At 35.8% G+C, this 17,227-nt stretch overlaps 1 protein-coding gene across 3 annotated transcripts in view; it reads left to right on the forward strand.

The window, feature by feature from the left end:
- LOC150098282 (uncharacterized) overlaps nucleotides 1–17,227 on the forward strand; it is a 709,319-nt gene that overhangs the window by 630,371 nt on the left and 61,721 nt on the right. For all 3 annotated transcript variants that reach the window (XM_090406261.1, XM_090406264.1, XM_090406263.1), the window contains one exon: nucleotides 754–785. In XM_090406261.1, the coding sequence (XP_090262387.1) occupies nucleotides 754–785 (32 nt within the window). The remainder of the gene's footprint in view (nucleotides 1–753; nucleotides 786–17,227) is intronic.

Below are 17,227 nucleotides of genomic sequence, written 5' to 3' on the forward strand. Positions count from 1 at the left end.
CTAATATCTAGCTAATTATATATTAAGGAATGTTTATATAAATCATGTATTTATAATCTAGTAATAGCAATTCCTTAAGGAAGAATTTGATTATCTATTTAGGAACAGTAACACACAAACAACGAATTGTTTAAGAATGATATCATTAGAAGTGTTATTCCTATTATTATTTAATTTTATTTATTTATTTTCCCTAAAACAATATAGCAAAGTAATCACTAAATGCATCCTTATCTCCTGTGCTAATTGCTTCATACCAGTCCCTTCTAGGGGAGGAACAAAGAAATTTGATTTAAGATTTATTACAGAAGAAATCATTCTCTTGTAACCATTTCTCTCCATTCTTACCACCTCCTTGTATCCATTGATTCAAGGATTTTAGTAAATCCTTTGCCTTCACAATTTCTACTTTTTTAATACGTTTATTCACTTAAATATATAAAATGGTTCAGTATTTCTAGATATGTATTTAGTTAATTACTGAGTTAGCCATTGTCAGATATTTAATCAGCTGAGTGCTGAGAGCAAACAATAAAAGCATCGCTGTATTGTGATGCTTTTATTGCATGTTATGACTTTACTGTATGAACAGATTCATAGTGATTCTAAGTACTGTACTCTAATGCTGTTACATAAATATCTGCAACATTTGTCGTTGATAATGTGACTCTTATTTAGATTTTGAAGGAATATAAACTTATACAGTTATTTATAGTCTGTTTCACTCCAACTGAAAATATTTTTCCTCCCCAGGTACAGAAAAATCTTCCCTGTCAAAAAAGCAGGTAAATTATTTATATTTTATTGATTTATTAAATTATTATTTATTAAGCATTCACTTTAATAACTGAAATTGAAATTTGCTAATAATTATTCAAGTGTACACAATAAAATTTCCCCATTATGCATCTGCTTCTGTATTTGTGTGATAAGGATTGTTACTATATTCATTTAACACTGCATACCATTTCTAATGAATTTAGAAATGGTATTTAGAAATAGTAGTACATAACTTGTTCTCAAGCTACAGTTTGAGAACAAATTCTATACTGCTCATTCATAAGTTAAAACTTGAATTTATATCATCATCATCACCACCAATTTCCTGACATGTATCCTCAAGGAATATAAGCAGGATATGATAATACGACATGAAAAACTTACATTACCACTAACTCCCTGTCTAAACTTTTCCTCCAAATCAATCTGTTATCTGTCAAGACACCAACATCATCAGATCATATATTTCTGTCTTCCAAGGCAATTTTTATTGTATCAATTCACCAGTATCAATATTTGGTCTTCCTCTTTGTCTTTTTCCTGCCAACCTGGCCGAGAACACTTGTCTTACTAATATTTCCTCTCCCTTTCTGTTTAAGTGACCATACTACCTGAGATTATATGGATTAGCTCTGAGATTAGCTCTGCTAACGCATTCCTGGATGCTAGCAATGTCAAGTTCTTGCCTAATATCCTCATTTTTAATATGATATTGCCATTGATGCCATCTGTTCATGACCCTAATCTTTCTCTCATATCTGCAATCTCTAGTCTTTGGTCAAGTGTTTTATTTCTAATTCAGCTCTCAGATCTATAAGTTAAAATTGACGTGAACACTGTGTTGCATACAGCTAATTTAGTGTTTTGACTAATTTCTCTCTCGTTGACTTCCTACTGTACCAGTTGTGTTGATTCTGTTGTCTATTTCCATATTTAATTTACCATTTTTCACTACAAATCGTGCCTAAGTAGTTGAAATGTTTTACTTGTTCTATAGGTTCTCCATTCACAATACAGTTGATATTTTCAATGCTCCTGTCTATTTTCATTGTCTTTGTCTTGTTATTACTGATTTTCATTCCAAATTTATTACAACAATTATTCAATTTAGTCAAAAAAATTTTGCACACTTGTACTGGATTTATTTAAAAGAATAACATCATCCATATAAAGTAAAAAACTGAGATTAACATTTCCAATTTTGATATCAGATTTAATACCACTTTCCTTCATAATGTGATCCATAGATAATGTACATAATGTGTGACATCAGATTTAACATTAAACCATCTTCCTGTACTTCCTTCAATTCTAACAGCTGACTTACAACTGAAATAAAGACTAAGTATTGACTGATATAATGTCCCATTGACACCATACAACTGTGTTTTGTATAGTGTTTTGAATAGCTTCTCTCTTGGCACCTTGTCATATGCCTTTTCCCGATCTACAAAACTTATAGATCTTTTGCTATATTCCCACAATTTCTCAACTATTTGTTGTAAAATAATAAATTTAGTTTAATCCTTTATCCAAGTCTGAGCAAACAAAGTTTGCACCTGAAAATATCTTCAGGACTGAGGTAAGGTAGTACAACACCAGGAAACTCATAGCAAAGGGGGACTGTTAGATCTTGAATGGGGACTCTTTCAACAAAAAGTCATTCAAGATTTAACAAGAAACAAAAATTCTGAGCTAGAAATGTTTGCACTATTATTTAATTAAGAAAAATATAAAAGAAAACCTGTTGCAATTACCTTAGAAAGAAGTAAAGTTGAGGAGAAAATTGTATGTCAAAATAGAATTATATTGTTAAAATTATTGATGTCTAAATTATACTGTATAAGAATGTAAATCTAAGTGCAAACAAAGGTTCAAAGGTTGCTAGCTAACTGCCTACGATGACGTCACGGTGCAACGGAAGTGTTCGTGGAAGGCACGCTGAACTCACGTTCGGCGAAATGAGTGCTCTTCAAGGAGCAGAAGTGTGATGCAATCGCGTAGGGGCGAATAGGAGAGCACAGTGAGAGATCCTTCATTATGAAAAGAGGGCGCTAAAAAGAAGAATAAAAAACGAGTTCACTCAAGTTTGAACCCCCCCCGTTTTTTCTGTTCCTGTTTTCTCGTGTGCACAAGCAGAGCGCTGACCGATCGACGGCGCTGGAAGTAATCTCCTTCCCGGTTGCCAGCTGAAGGAGTCGGGCATGCTATATGTGAACTGATGGCAGACACCAACAAGGGCCATCAGTAAAAGTTTACCGATGCGAAACAGTGGAATAAGTTCCTCAAAAAGGACGGCCGAGATGACGATATCGATCCAATAGATGAGCGTTCATACGGCAAAGTGCAAGGAATGCCGATTTGCGTCGATTAGCATAACCTCCACGTGGACGCGACTCGATAAAGCAGAAAACATCTGACTACAAAGGACGGACGAAAAGAAACGCGATATCCTCTCGGGACACTGGTAATGTACAGCAAATTCCTTATTCTTGTAACGATTAGTATTGGGACAAAAAGAGAAGAACAGATTTCTGATTGAGAAGAAGAAGAAAGAGAACTTTTAAGTGACTTTTGTGCTCAGTAACGTGTTAATCATATTGGACTAGTAGTCTGAAAGCCTGAGAGTATGCAACACTTAGTTGAATGCGAATTGACCTTTGTTAGCAAGTTTTACTTAGAATTCTGAATTACTGTTTCATGAGAGTTTTGATAATTAATGTGTTACTTATAGCTCAGCTAATGAATTAGAATTCTGATATGACATACCTTAATATGTAAAAGTTTATTGTGTGATTTGTGATAATTAATAAACATGTTTTTTCTATGTAAGTCTGAGTTTGTCTGAGCATGAGATTGAAATTACCACTCACTAAAGTTCGAACCTATGAATAAGGGGAAATAAAAGAAAGTTTAGGCCATGACTGCAATGTTGAAGTTTCTATAGGCACTTAATGCTTTAATAAGATTAGGTAATACTTAAACTCTGGGAAAGTTTCTTTGTACAAGAATTCTTCTGTACTAGGACTCTGGCTGGCGCAGCTAAAATAAATAAATTTTGTCAGAGTTCCAAATAGAGAAGCAGCCCCAGAGAGATAAGTTAGAAATTTCAGGCTTAGTTAGTACAACAAGGATTTAAGATAGAATATAACAAACACCACGACAAATAGACACGATTATAACAAAGGCACAGCCGGAAAGAATATAACAGGACCAAGCTAACATCACTCCTATCTCAGTATCTCCCATAATGTAAAACACATCTCCTTGCGGATATGTATAACATTATGCATTAAGGGAAGGGCCACTACCCAGACTGGTTTCAACGTTTATTGAGGTCTCGTCAGTGGGAGCCAGGCTTAGAAGTGGAGATACCAAGGCAGAAGCAATGGAAAGGTCATCTTTACCTATAGGAGTTGCCAAAAGGTGTGCCACCCTTTTATTAAATTACTCTGGATTTAGAGAAATATGTTGAAAGTTTATTTTTCACTTGGTTAGACTATAACAAATTTAGTTTAATCCTTTATCCAAGTGTGAGCAAACAAAGTTTGCGCCTGAAAATATCTTCAGGACTGAGGTAAGGTAGTACAACACCAGGCAACTAGTAGCAAAGGTGGACCAAGCTAACATCACTCCTATCTCAGTATCTTCCATAATGCAAAACCACATCTCCTTGCAGATATGTATAATGCTATGCATTAAGGCAGTGGTTCTTAACCAGTGTTCCCCGGAACACTGGTGTGTCGTGAAAGGTGAATAGGTATTCTGCAAGAAGTTCTGGAATTTGTCATTTTTGAATTAATTTGTCAGCACAAATTAATTTAATAATGGTTTAATTGATGTTTAATTAATTATGAATTATCAATTATTGGTTAATAATGAAAAATCAGCTAAATTACCAATTAATTATTAATTTATACATTACAAAATAACCAAGGTGTTCTGTCAAAATTTCAGGATTTGTGAAGTGTTCCGTAGTCGAAAAAAGTTTGAGAAACACTGCATTTAGGGAAGGGCTACTACCCAGACCAGTTTCGACCTTTATTCAGGTCTCGTCATTGGGAGCCAGGCCCAGGAGTGGAGATACCAAGGCAGAAGCAATGGAGAGGTCATCTTTGCCACCTTCTGCTTTGGTATCCACACTTCTGGACCTGGCTCCCACTGACGAGACCTCAATAATGGTCAAAACCATTCTGGGTAGTGGCCCTTCCCTTAATGCATAACATTATACATATCCGCAAGGAGATACTGAGATAGGAGTGATGTTAGATTGGTCCACCTTTGCTACAAGTTGTCTGGTGTTGTATTGCCTTACCTTAGTCCTGAAGATATTTACAGTCCCAAACTTTATTTGCTCACACTTGGATAAAGGATTAAACTAAAGTTATTATAGCCTAACCAAGTGAAAAATAAACTTTCAATATTTGTTGTAAAGTGAAAATCTGATCCTAACACCCTTTATTTGGCTTGAATCCAGCTTGTTCTTACCAAGCTTTCCTTCTGCAATCCTTCTCAACAGTTTCTCAAGTATATTTGCATGAATCTTACCAGGAACACTCATTAGAGAAATACCACTATAATTCTCACATTCAGTTTTATTTCCCTTTTTGTATATGGGTACTGTGAGAACTCCACTTCAATCATCTATAATTCATCCCTTTGTCCAGGCCTTCTGAACTGTGCAGTGCAGCCACTGTAAGACTTTTATACCTCTATTCATTTCTGGTCAAATATCATCTACTTCAGCTGCCTTTCCACATTTCCTTTTTCTGCTTAAAGTATGAATATGCATTTCTGATTGCATGTCTGTTGAGTGTTTTTTATTACTGTACTGTCATCACTACTTGTTCCATTTAGCAATTTTTTCAAAGTAATTATTCCATCCATCAAGGATATCTTTTTCTTTAAACCTTCTTTCTTTAAACCTTCTTCATATTTATTTTCTATGTTCTTACCACAGTCTTACCATGACTTTTGTTTAGACAGGATATTTAGTGGGATGTTGCTACAAACCAAAGTGCACAGAAGGTGGGGACCACGAGATGTTTAGACAGTTGAGCTTGGCAAGTTTAAGAAGAATGATTGTTATGGGAGATTTTAACTACAGCAGTATAAATTGGGGAGAGGAAGAGGCATGTAGCAATAAGGGAATGGCATTTCTAGAATTCTTGAAGGACAAATGTCTTAGGCAACATGTAATAGAGGGAACAAGAGTTTTGAATTTGATCATATCATCAGAAGATTTCGTAATAACTGAGATGACATCTCTCCCACTAGTTGGAGAGAGAGTGACCATGTTGGTTTGACGTGGAAGATAAATAGACATGCAGGAGTATCAAAGAGATGGGAACATATGTGGAATTATAAGGCAGGTGATTGTAATCGTCTTGGACATCAACTTGGGAAAGTTTCATGGAGGGAGGAATTGGAAACCTGGGATATCATTAGTGGTGGGAAATTGTGAAGGAATATTTGTTAGCAGCAATAGTAAGCTGTATTCCACAAGTGAAGAAGAGGAAACAATTTGCTGTAAAGTGGATGATAAACAATATTAAACAGGAACTGCATGTGAAAAAGAGGCTATGGAAGAGATATAAAGAGACAGGTGAAGAGCAGATGCATGAAGAATATAAGACACAGGCCAGGAGAGTGACTAGTATGGTAAGGAAGGTGAAAATGGAATATGAGAAGAGATTGGCCCTAATATCCAAAGAAAATCCTGAGGAATTTTTTAGCTCTGTGGCCAGTAGGAGGAGAAATGATTGTCAAAGAATGACATTGTGGGATAAAAATAGGAATAGAGGACATTGTGGAATTGTTCAGTGAACACTTTATTGGTGTATTTCATCCTGAAGGAGTAAATTTTAATACTAGAAGGATAGGGCAGGCTCGAGGTTTATAGGTGCAGTAGGAGAGTGTGTTCCAAATGCTGAGTGCTCTGGATGTCAGTAAAGCTGTCGGACTGGATGATATTTTACAATGAGTTTTGAGAGAATGTGCTAAAGAACTGACAGCTCCTTTGACCTGTCTTTTCAATGAAAGTCTGGCTATGGGAAAAGTGCCCAGGGAATGAAAGGAAGGTAAGATAGTGCCATTGCATAAAAGCAGGAGCAGACTGGAATGTCTAATTATAGGCTAGTTTGTGTGTCATCAGTAGTTGTTAAGATCTTGGAGAAATTAGTTGTTGACCGTGTACAACATTGGGCAGATGAGGGTAATGTTATCTGTAACAGTCAACATGTATTTGTTCAGGGGAACTCTTGTTTTAGTAATATGCTAGCCTTTTATAATAAAGTTACAAGAGCAGTAGATGAGGGAAAGGCATATACTGCCATTTTCTTGGATTTAGCAAAGGCATTTGACAGGGTGCCACATAATAAGCTGATATTTAAGAAACCCATGTGCTGCAACACATGGGTTTGAATGTCAGGTTGGTCAACTGGATTCAAGATTGGCTGTCTGATAGGTATCAGAGAGTTCTGTATGGTGGGGCAGTTTCAAGGAGGCAGACGTTACATGTGGGGTCCCACTGGGCTCAGTACTGGGACCTATATGTTTAACCTTTATATCAATGACATTGTCAGTGGATTGCAGGGGGATATTCAGTTGTTTGCAGATGATGTGAAGCTGGGAAGGGTATTAGTAATAGTGCAGATGTAGTAGTCCTGCAAGAGGATTTGAATAACCTAGTCAGATGGGTAAATGAATGGAGGTATCGATTTAATACAGCAAAATGTAAGGTCTTGAAGTTTGGGACACATCGATGGGACGCTGCATACTCTATTGGAGGAGATATACTGGAGGAAGCAGGAGAGACAAGAGATCTGGGATTGATTATTGATAGAAACCTGAAATTCAGGGGAAATATTGCAAAGGTGGTGAAGGTAACACAGAGTATTGCGGCAATAATGAGAAGGATGCTGAGCTGCAGTGATAAAAGAGTTATCATTCCATTGTATAAGACTCTGATCAGACCACACTTAGACTATTGTTCTCAGATTTGGTTCTGAGAATTTGAAGGGGATAAATTAACTGTGGAAAGGGTACAAAGGCAGATAACAAAGGCAGTTTCAGGACTGTACAATGTCAGTTATGAGGATAGGCTGAGGAAATGTGGACTGCATAGTTTCCTTTCATAACATCCGGGGAAGTTACGAAAGGAAACTGTGAGCAAGAGCGTGAGGAGTGATTTCTTTGCATGGAGGGTAGTTGAACCGTGGAATGCATTGCCTGATAAAGTAATTAAAGCGAGAATGCTCAGTGAGTTTAAGGAGTTTTATGATAGACTTTGTGTTTCCTGGGAAGGACCTCCCGTGATGAGTCTTTTGACTCCTTGGAGGCCTAAATAATAATAATTTGTCTCTGTATTCTCTAAGAGCACAAGCTGACTTATTTGACAGGAACTTTTGATATGCTTTCTTCATTTCCTTCACTGCCTCTTTAACTTCCTGTGTCCACCATGGAGTTCTGATTTTTCTATCCTTGAACACAACCTCACCACATACTTCTCTGGCTAAATCAATCAGTGTTTTTTTTTTTTTTTTTTTTTTTTTTTTTTTTTTTTTTTTTTTTTTCAGAATTTGCCACCCAATCTCCGAGGTTTGGTTCCATTTCTCAAACTGTTCCATTTTTTATTGCATAATGTTTGTGTATTTTAGTCTACAGTTCACATCTGAGAGCTGCTCAACTTTTATTTACTTTAAAACTTTATTTATTTACTTTTTGACTCCTTAGAGGCCTAAATAATAATAATTTGTCTCTGTATTCAGTGAAATCTCACCAAAAGTTGTAGGCATTAGTGAAACTTGGCTGTCAGCAGAAGATGTGGTCACTGGAATTGAATGTGATGGGTACACTATTTTCAGGGAGGATAGATAAGATAGAACAGGGGGAGGAGTACTGTTGATGATAGCTGATGTGTTGCAGCCAAAGAAAGTAGTATATCATGATGATAGACATGTGAATAAGAGTTCATTTGAGGCAGTCTGGTGCGAAATAGCGACCAACGCAACCAAATATACAGTTGGATGCTGCTATAGGCCAGGGAGTACGGGGGGAGATATTGAATTCATGCATCAGCAACTTAGTGCAATGAGTGAAGGCTTGGTGATTATTATGGGGGATTTTAATTACGGTGATATCAATTGGAAGGAGGAAATATCACGTAGCAAAAAGGAAATGGAATTCATACATCTTCTACGAGATAATTACTTGAAACAGCACGTAACTGAAGGGACACGTGGTGTGAGAGTGTTGGACCTGGTTATTGGTTCAGAGGTTATATGCATAAGTAAGGTGTCCTCGTTACCTCCAGTTGGTGAAAGCGATCATGTGGTATTGACTTGGGAGGTTGCAAAATCTGTGGATTTTTCTATTAAGAAGGGGTATGTACGGAACTACAGGTTAGGCAATTATAACAAGCTTCGGAGTGAGCTTGCAGCCATCCCATGGCCGAACATATTGCAAGGGAAAGATGTTAGCAGTGCTTGGGATAAAATCAGCGGGTATCTGAGGAAAGCAATATCAGATTGTGTCCCCATGGTTAGGAGGTCAAACAAGGCAGGCATTAGATGGATGAGCAGTAGTATCAAGCTTGAACTGCAAAAAAAGAAAATGTTATGGAGAATTTACAAGGAGAAAGGCGATCAGGACACCCATGAGCAGTACAAGGCTCAAGCTAGGAAAGTTACCAGCATAGTAAGAAAAGCTAAATCAGATTATGAGAAGACCTTAGCCAAAGAGATCAAGGGTAATCCCAAAGAGTTCTTCCGCTATTTGGCAAGTAAGAGGAAGAATGACTTCGGAAGGATAACCTTAGTGGGTGCTGATGGTATTGAGGTGACAAAATCAGATGTAATAGTCGAGTTACTGAGTGATCACTTTTCAAAAGTCTATCACCCAAGTGAGGATATCTCTATACCTACAGCAATACCTAATGTGAGAATTGAAGCTAAAGAATCAGAGGTATTAAATATATTGCAAAACTTAAATGCAAACACTGCGGTAGGCTTAGATGGAATATCAGCTCGGGTGTTGCGTGAATGTGCAAATGAATTGTCAACCCCTCTCACCTGGATATTTAACTTAAGTTTGAACTCTGGTATGGTCCCTAGGGAGTGGAAGTTAGGCAAAGTGGTTCCTTTGCATAAGGGTGGCTCTAAAACTGCGGTATTGAATTACAGACCAATCACCATCTCAGGAGTAGTGGTAAAAGTATTGGAAAAGATGGTTAAAGACAAAATTCAAGAATGGGTGGATCAGGATATGATACTCTATAGAGGCCAACATGGTTTTGTTAAAGGTAGATCCTGCCTTAGCAATCTATTAACTATTCATAATAGAATAACATCTGAGTTGGACAAAGGAACTGGCTACACAGTGGTACTTCTGGATTTTGCTAAGGCTTTTGACAGGATACCCCATAGAACACTGTTACGCAAATTGGAGCAGATGGGAATGGATATTAAATTGGTGATATGGATAGGAGAATGGCTCAGGGAGAGATACCATAAGGTGGTGTATGGAGGAGCCGAGTCCAGAATGAGGCAGGTGACCAGTGGTGTGCCTCAGGGCTCTGTGCTTGGGCCAATGTTGTTTAATTTGTATATAAATGATATAGGAAACGGCTTAAAGGGAGATATTCAGTTGTTTGCTGATGATGCAAAGTTGTGTAGTGCAATAAAAAATCAAGCTGATGTTGAAAGTTTGCAGGAGGATTTAAATAAGCTGGTAAAATGGGCAAAAGAAAATGGATGTCAGTTCAATGTGGAAAAGTGTAAAGTCATGCATTTTGGGATTAAAAGATTACCAGCTGTGTACTACATCGATGGAAAGGTACTCCAAGAGATTGATGAGGCTAGGGACTTAGGGGTATTGGTAGATAGGGAGATGAAATTCAGAGGACACATTGCTAAGGTGTCCAAGATTGCACATAGGATTACTTGGTTGTTGAGGAACACACTGACATCCAGAGATAAAGAGTTATAATTCCCCTTTATAAAGCATTGATACTTCCACATTTGGATTACTGTGCTCAGGTCTGGTCACCTGGATTCCTTGGAGATGAGGAGGCTGTGGAGAGGGTTCAGAGAAGAGTGACCAAGTTGGTGAGTGATATAAAAAATGCTCCCTACATTGATAGATTGAGAGCTTGTGGATTGCAGAGATTGGTTGATAGGCGAAGAAGAGGGGATATGATAGAAACATTCAAATTACTAAAAGGTTTTTATAGGATTGATGCAGGGGAAATGTTTCAGCTGTGTGAAAGTGATGGAAGAACAAGAGGTCATCTCTGGAAATTAAAGAAGAGTGTGGTTAACAAAGGTGTCAGAACAAGGTTTTTTGCCTGGAGGGTGGTGAATGAGTGGAATTCATTGCCTGACTTAGTTGTGAGCTCTTCGTCTGTAAATGAATTCAAGAAGAGATATGACAGATATTGTTTTGCTAGTTTGGGTCTCCCGCGATGAGTCTACTGACTCCATGGAGATACCCGTAATAATAATAATAATAATAATAAAAAAACTTTCTTACATATTCTTCTTTTAATTTTATCATGCTCAAGGCTAAATGGTGATCACTTCGAATTTCAAATCCTCTGTACACTCTGGTGGCCTGCACCAGTGAGAAAACATCACTATCAACAATAACATAGTCAATGAGACTTTTCTTATTCCTTGCCTCTTATCTCCATGTGAATTTGTGCATATTTTTATGTTGGAATATTATGTTAGCAATAACCAGTCCATGTCCTGAGCAGAAATCCAACAAGTATTTGCCATTATTATTAGCTTTGCTCTTTTCTCCAAATTTTCCCAAAATATTTTTGTATGTCTGACAATCATTTCCTACTCTGCTATTTATATCTCCAACAAGGACCAATGTTTCTTTATTCATTGTGCGATTGCTTGCTCTAAAGCCTCAAAATATTCCTCTACTAGAACCTTCAGTGGGACCATAGGCGCAATAAGGCTCATTGTCCAGTTTCCCATTCTGATATTTGCTCACATCACTACTTGATATTGTCTGCCATTCAAGGAGATTAAGTTCGTATTTAGTTCTTTCTTTTACTATTTGTTCATATTTAGTGTTGAATACTATGGCTACCAATTCTTTTCATTGATTGTCATTGCTTGAATATAAATTTTGTATTTATTGCTCAGAAAGATCTCACCAGTTTTTGTCTTTTTTGTGTCAGTCATCTCTATTATGTCGATCTGGTACGTATGCAATTCCTCAGCTAGTTCCATTTCTTTGCCATTCAGTCTTCTTAAGTTGATAGTACCGATCTTGAACTCTGGTGATGTTGAGTTGGTGTGTTTCAGGCTTTGTTTCTGACTTTTTTGCTGTTTGTCTTGGTTCCCTGGTGAAGACAACAGGGGTGTGCTTAACCGGACAATGCCCTATCCGGCATTAAATTCTGTCATGTTGTACTATCATTTTATATTGTGGTTTGAACTTATAATTAAAAATATGTATGCAACAAATAATAGACAATTCATCATCAAACTCGTGATATAAAGTATACACATCCCTAGGTTTGTGTACCATATACTAAGATAGTGCCACCTGATAAAATTTACATTATTACTTAGTACCGTTCAACAGTTTTCCTCCTCTAATTAGTTTACTATTTGTCAGAACTTCTGTGTAATATTTTGGATCTGTTTCCTCTATGATATTTCTAACTGCGTCATTCCACCAAGATCTTGGTATCTTCTGGATCTATATCATTTCATCTCAAAAGAAATTTCAAATTAAATATTATAAACAAACACAAATTCACATTTCGGTTAATTGAGAATATTACCTGACCAGTTAGACCTTTGCTATTCTCAGAGTATATCAACATTAACTTAATATGGGTGAGACTGTTTTTATTGACTGTAAGTTATCCTTTTTTGGCTCTTATAATTTTTTATCTAGGTTTAGTGTATTGAGTTAATTTATAGAGATAATATAGGTATAATGTATGTAGATAATGTATTGAGATTTATGACATTGCAAAATTGAGTTTATTTTTCAGTACTGCAAGTCATCTGAAAATTGTAAGGTGAAAATTATTCTGCTTGCTAATTGTAAAAAGGTAGCTGTGATTTGTGTCTCAAATAAATTTGAAGAATGCTTGACATAAAAAGTTTATAGTAGCTGTGTGATAAAGATAACTTATCTTTATCAGGCATAATCATATTCTTCATTATTCAGCTGCAGATACTTGATAGATGAGCAAATATCTTTCAGAAGTTTCATCACAGACTGTTGCAGTTTGATGTAGAGGGATGGAGCTGGTGAAAAGCTATTTATAAGTACTCAGCAAAAATGGTGTGGGTCTGATAACATCACAAGTAGACTTAATTTAATAACAATCATTTAGACTTGTGGCGTTATCTTGTGGGATAATGTATTAATTCATGTTGAAAAATGCTTATTCTGGGGATATAATACTTTTAATATTGTAATTTTTTGAGGAGTAGAATACCTTCATATTTCTGGCAGAGTTAATGCTTCTATCTACATTGATATTGTAAAGGAAGATATTATGATCACATACTGTTATTTTCCTTGCTTCTGGAAAACATTTTAAATTCTGAAATGATAATGTCTTTTATTTTTATTTCTTTATTTTTATATGGTATTTCTACCCAAGAATAAACATACATTTTGTATCATGGGTGTGCTAAATGACATTTTAGAAAACCTACTCTTGAGCTCTTGAAACCAAATATTGAAAATTATCTGTCAAATGAAACAGTGACAAAACCTAGAAATTGCAGCCATAACTACAGATGAAAAGCATTGATAAGTTTTTTTGACTTAGACATTAACCAGATTTAAATCCAAACAATAATCTATGGTCCAAAGTACGATTTAAATACAAATGATAATTTAAGGTCCATAGTAGTTTAAACAGGGACAAAGATCGAAACTGATAAAGGTCCTGATTAAAGCATAAAACCACATTATTTCTCAGACTCTTGAGAACTAAATTTAAACTGAAGATGTATTGCAGTAATACAACCTAAAGTGTAATTCCTATTTCAGGCTCAAAATTTTTTTCTTCCCTAAACTGGAAATCTGTACATTGTATTGTCTCCTGTTATTAAAATAATGTCATTGATAACTATTTAATAATTATGATGTCTGAATAGATAGGAAAGACATGAATATCATAATTTGCTAACAAGTAATGAATTAGCCATTAATATATATTTTCAGATATTATTGTTGTTGTTACGGGCACTTCCATGGACTCCGAAGACTCATCGCAAGAGACCCAAACTATCCACACAATCTATCATACCTCTCCTTGAACCCATTAAGAGACAAAGCACTGACAGCTGACTCTGGCAACCCATTCCATTCATAACTCTCCAAATAAAAAATCTAGTTCCCACATCCCAACTAACCAAACCTTCATCCAACTTTCAGGCCAGTACAGAACTGACCTCTTGTACTGGCCCCCTCTAGCCAAGTGCTGACACATATTCCCTGCATTAATTCTATAAAATCCTTTAAGTAACTTAAATGTTTCTATCATATCTCTCTCTCTCTCTTTTTCTCCCTGCAACCAACTTCTGCATTTTATATACTCTCAATCTATCCTCATGAGGAGCATTCCACAGACCATTCACCATCTTGGTTGCTCGCCTCCGAATCTTCTCCACTACCTCCTCATCCCCAAGAAACCAAGGAGACCAGACCTGAGAACAGTAATGCAAATGAGGACATATTAAGACATAAAGTGGAACAATAACTTCTTTATCTCTACTTGTTAGTGTGTTCTTCAGTAGCCAAGTAATCTTATGAGCTACTTTAGCAAACTTAGCAATATATCCTCTAAACTTGAACTCTCTGTCTACCACCATCCCTAAATTTCTAGCTTCATCTGTTTCCTGCAGTGCAGTTTCATTATTGTATTCATTTGTAATATACTCATTTTTTTTGTGATACTACCATTGATACCATCAGTTGCTTAAGGATCACAGCTAAATAACTGAGAGGAGACATCTGTCTAGCCTTTAAGGAATGAAGAAAACTGCCTAGGACTTCTAAGTTAAAATGTCTATTCACATCTTCTCATGGTCTACTCCAGTGGTCGCCAAAGTGGTCAATATCGACCCCCGGGGGTCGATATAACATTGTTAGGGGGTCTATTCGAGCTCAGGGGTCGATTGGGAGTTGATAGAAAAATATAAGACATCACTGTACAGGTAATATTTAATTCGGTTAACTTGGATTACCTCCATCCTGATTGACAACGCAATTAAGAGTGAATCATGGAAGCAGTGACATGAATAGGACCTGTAAGATGGAGAAAGGTCATGAAAATAATTACTGAGGCTAATCAAGTAGGGCAAAATGACGTATTTACCAATAAATGGATGTTGGTGGTTCCTCCCCGGCCAGCGCAGCGGGAGCAAGATTGCAACACCTGCGCGGTTCTTATTTACTTATACTTACATGTGTTCGATTCCAGTCTCATTTTTGCACATCGACATACAAGTGAGCATTAATGTTCTAAAATTCATCAATATACATATTATAATTCAATCATTATTCATTCACGAACTAAACTTCTCTATGTTGAAGAGTTGAGCAGGGTTGGTAGTAATTACCAGTAGTTTATTAATATCACTAATAATACCAGCGATATTACTAGTGATAGTAATATAATAATATATACTATATTATACATACAATAAACACTGTAACTATAAAATAAACAATCTAAAAACTGACATAAGCGTTTTTTTTGCTTGTCCTATTATAATTACGTAATAGTAAAATAGAGGGGGTCGATAAAACATCAAGAAACTCTTGAAGGGGTCGACGGTCAAAAAAGTTTGGCAACCCCTGGTCTACTCCATTAGTAGGTAACCACCTAGATAATGAATGAACACTAGAATAGGTTAGCAGTTCAGGATTTAGTTGACAATATTAGATTCTATATCGGTTTAAAACAAAATGCTAACTGCTACTTTTTTATACAAATAATTTTTAACTTTTAAAAATAAAAATTTTAATTTAGGATGAGTTCAGAACTTATTTTTAGTCTCTTACAGTTTGAGTGGTTAGATGGACCAAAACTTGATGGAAATGTGTGTGAGGGGAAGGGGAGTATTTTTGTTACGTTCACAGCATACTGGATAGATTTTTAATTAGTTTTCTTTGCATATTTGAAGGCAGGGGAAAATAACTTGTCCAGATCCTATAGGGAAAAAAAAAAACTTAAACAGTTTGAATATGATATGTCATCATTTTTTTTTTTTTTTAATTCTACCCACTGAGGGTCATACACTTACAGTAAGTTAATACCACAGATGGATTTCAAATTTCAGCATTAACTTAAAGAGAAAAAAATATGCTTTTCTGTAATAATTTTTCCAGGTTTTAAAACCACGAAAGTTTGCAGCTAAGATTTAAATCTGTTTTTTATTAGTTTCATTTATATAAGCATTCATTTATATTATGCATCTGATTATAGATTAAGCATGCAACTCAACTCTTCAGAACTTTTAAAAATAAAAGGATCTGCAAAAATTAAAATAATTACTTCATATACAGATTGAGTTCAGCTGAAATCATTCTTAGTCTGAAAAATCCTTTGACAATCCAGATTCAGCCATGGTTTGCTTGTGGTATGCTCTGTTGTAGAATAGTTTTATTTAAAAACTTAGGAATATCATGTTTTTGTGTAGATGTTATTTAGAGAGTGAAACATCTTTAGGTGGTATATGATTTTCTTTGTCTGATGTGAATGAAAAGAATGAAAACAGAAAGATTGCCAAAACAAGCCTTAAATTACAAACCATTAGGAAAAAGAAAACTAGGACATCCTCTTAAGAGATTCAATGATGACTTCTAAGGCCAGAACAGGCCACTCTAGGCCTAAATCCTTGACAAGCATGATGATGACGTTGATGTTTTCGTGTAGATGTTATTTAGAAAGTGAAACATCTTTAGGTGGTATATGATTTTCTTTGTCTGTTGTAAGAACAGGTCTTTTCTACGATTCTTGAAAATAATGAAAACCTAAGCTGACTCACAGTTTATGGATGAGGTTGTTTAATGAATGCCACTTAGTATTACATTTTGGGTCCACAGAAATTACACATTGATTGTATCATTCATCTGACATGGACATATATATATAAGAGAAATTTCAAGGTATGATGGCATTGTTTAAAATGTCATAACAGCCTGTGTAGTGTTACCATCTGCTTGGAAAAATTAACATAAAATATATTAAAGATTCATTCATCTTCAGTTGGATTATTCTGAAATATTCAGATCTCACATGTTCATATGGCAAATAAAAAGTTATTCCCACACTGTGTAAATAATTTTTGCATATATTGCACTTTTGCCAGGCCAGAATGTTGGAAGTGCTGGTGCTTACATGAATACTACTTAAGAGAGAAAAATTCTTATAGATAAGTCATAAAAGATT

The sequence above is a fragment of the Typopeltis vanoorti genome, chromosome 16 (assembly GCF_054136105.1).
Source record: "Typopeltis vanoorti isolate ZY-2024b chromosome 16, IOZ_Tvanoo_1.0, whole genome shotgun sequence".
Taxonomy (NCBI): Eukaryota; Metazoa; Arthropoda; class Arachnida; order Uropygi; family Thelyphonidae; genus Typopeltis; species Typopeltis vanoorti.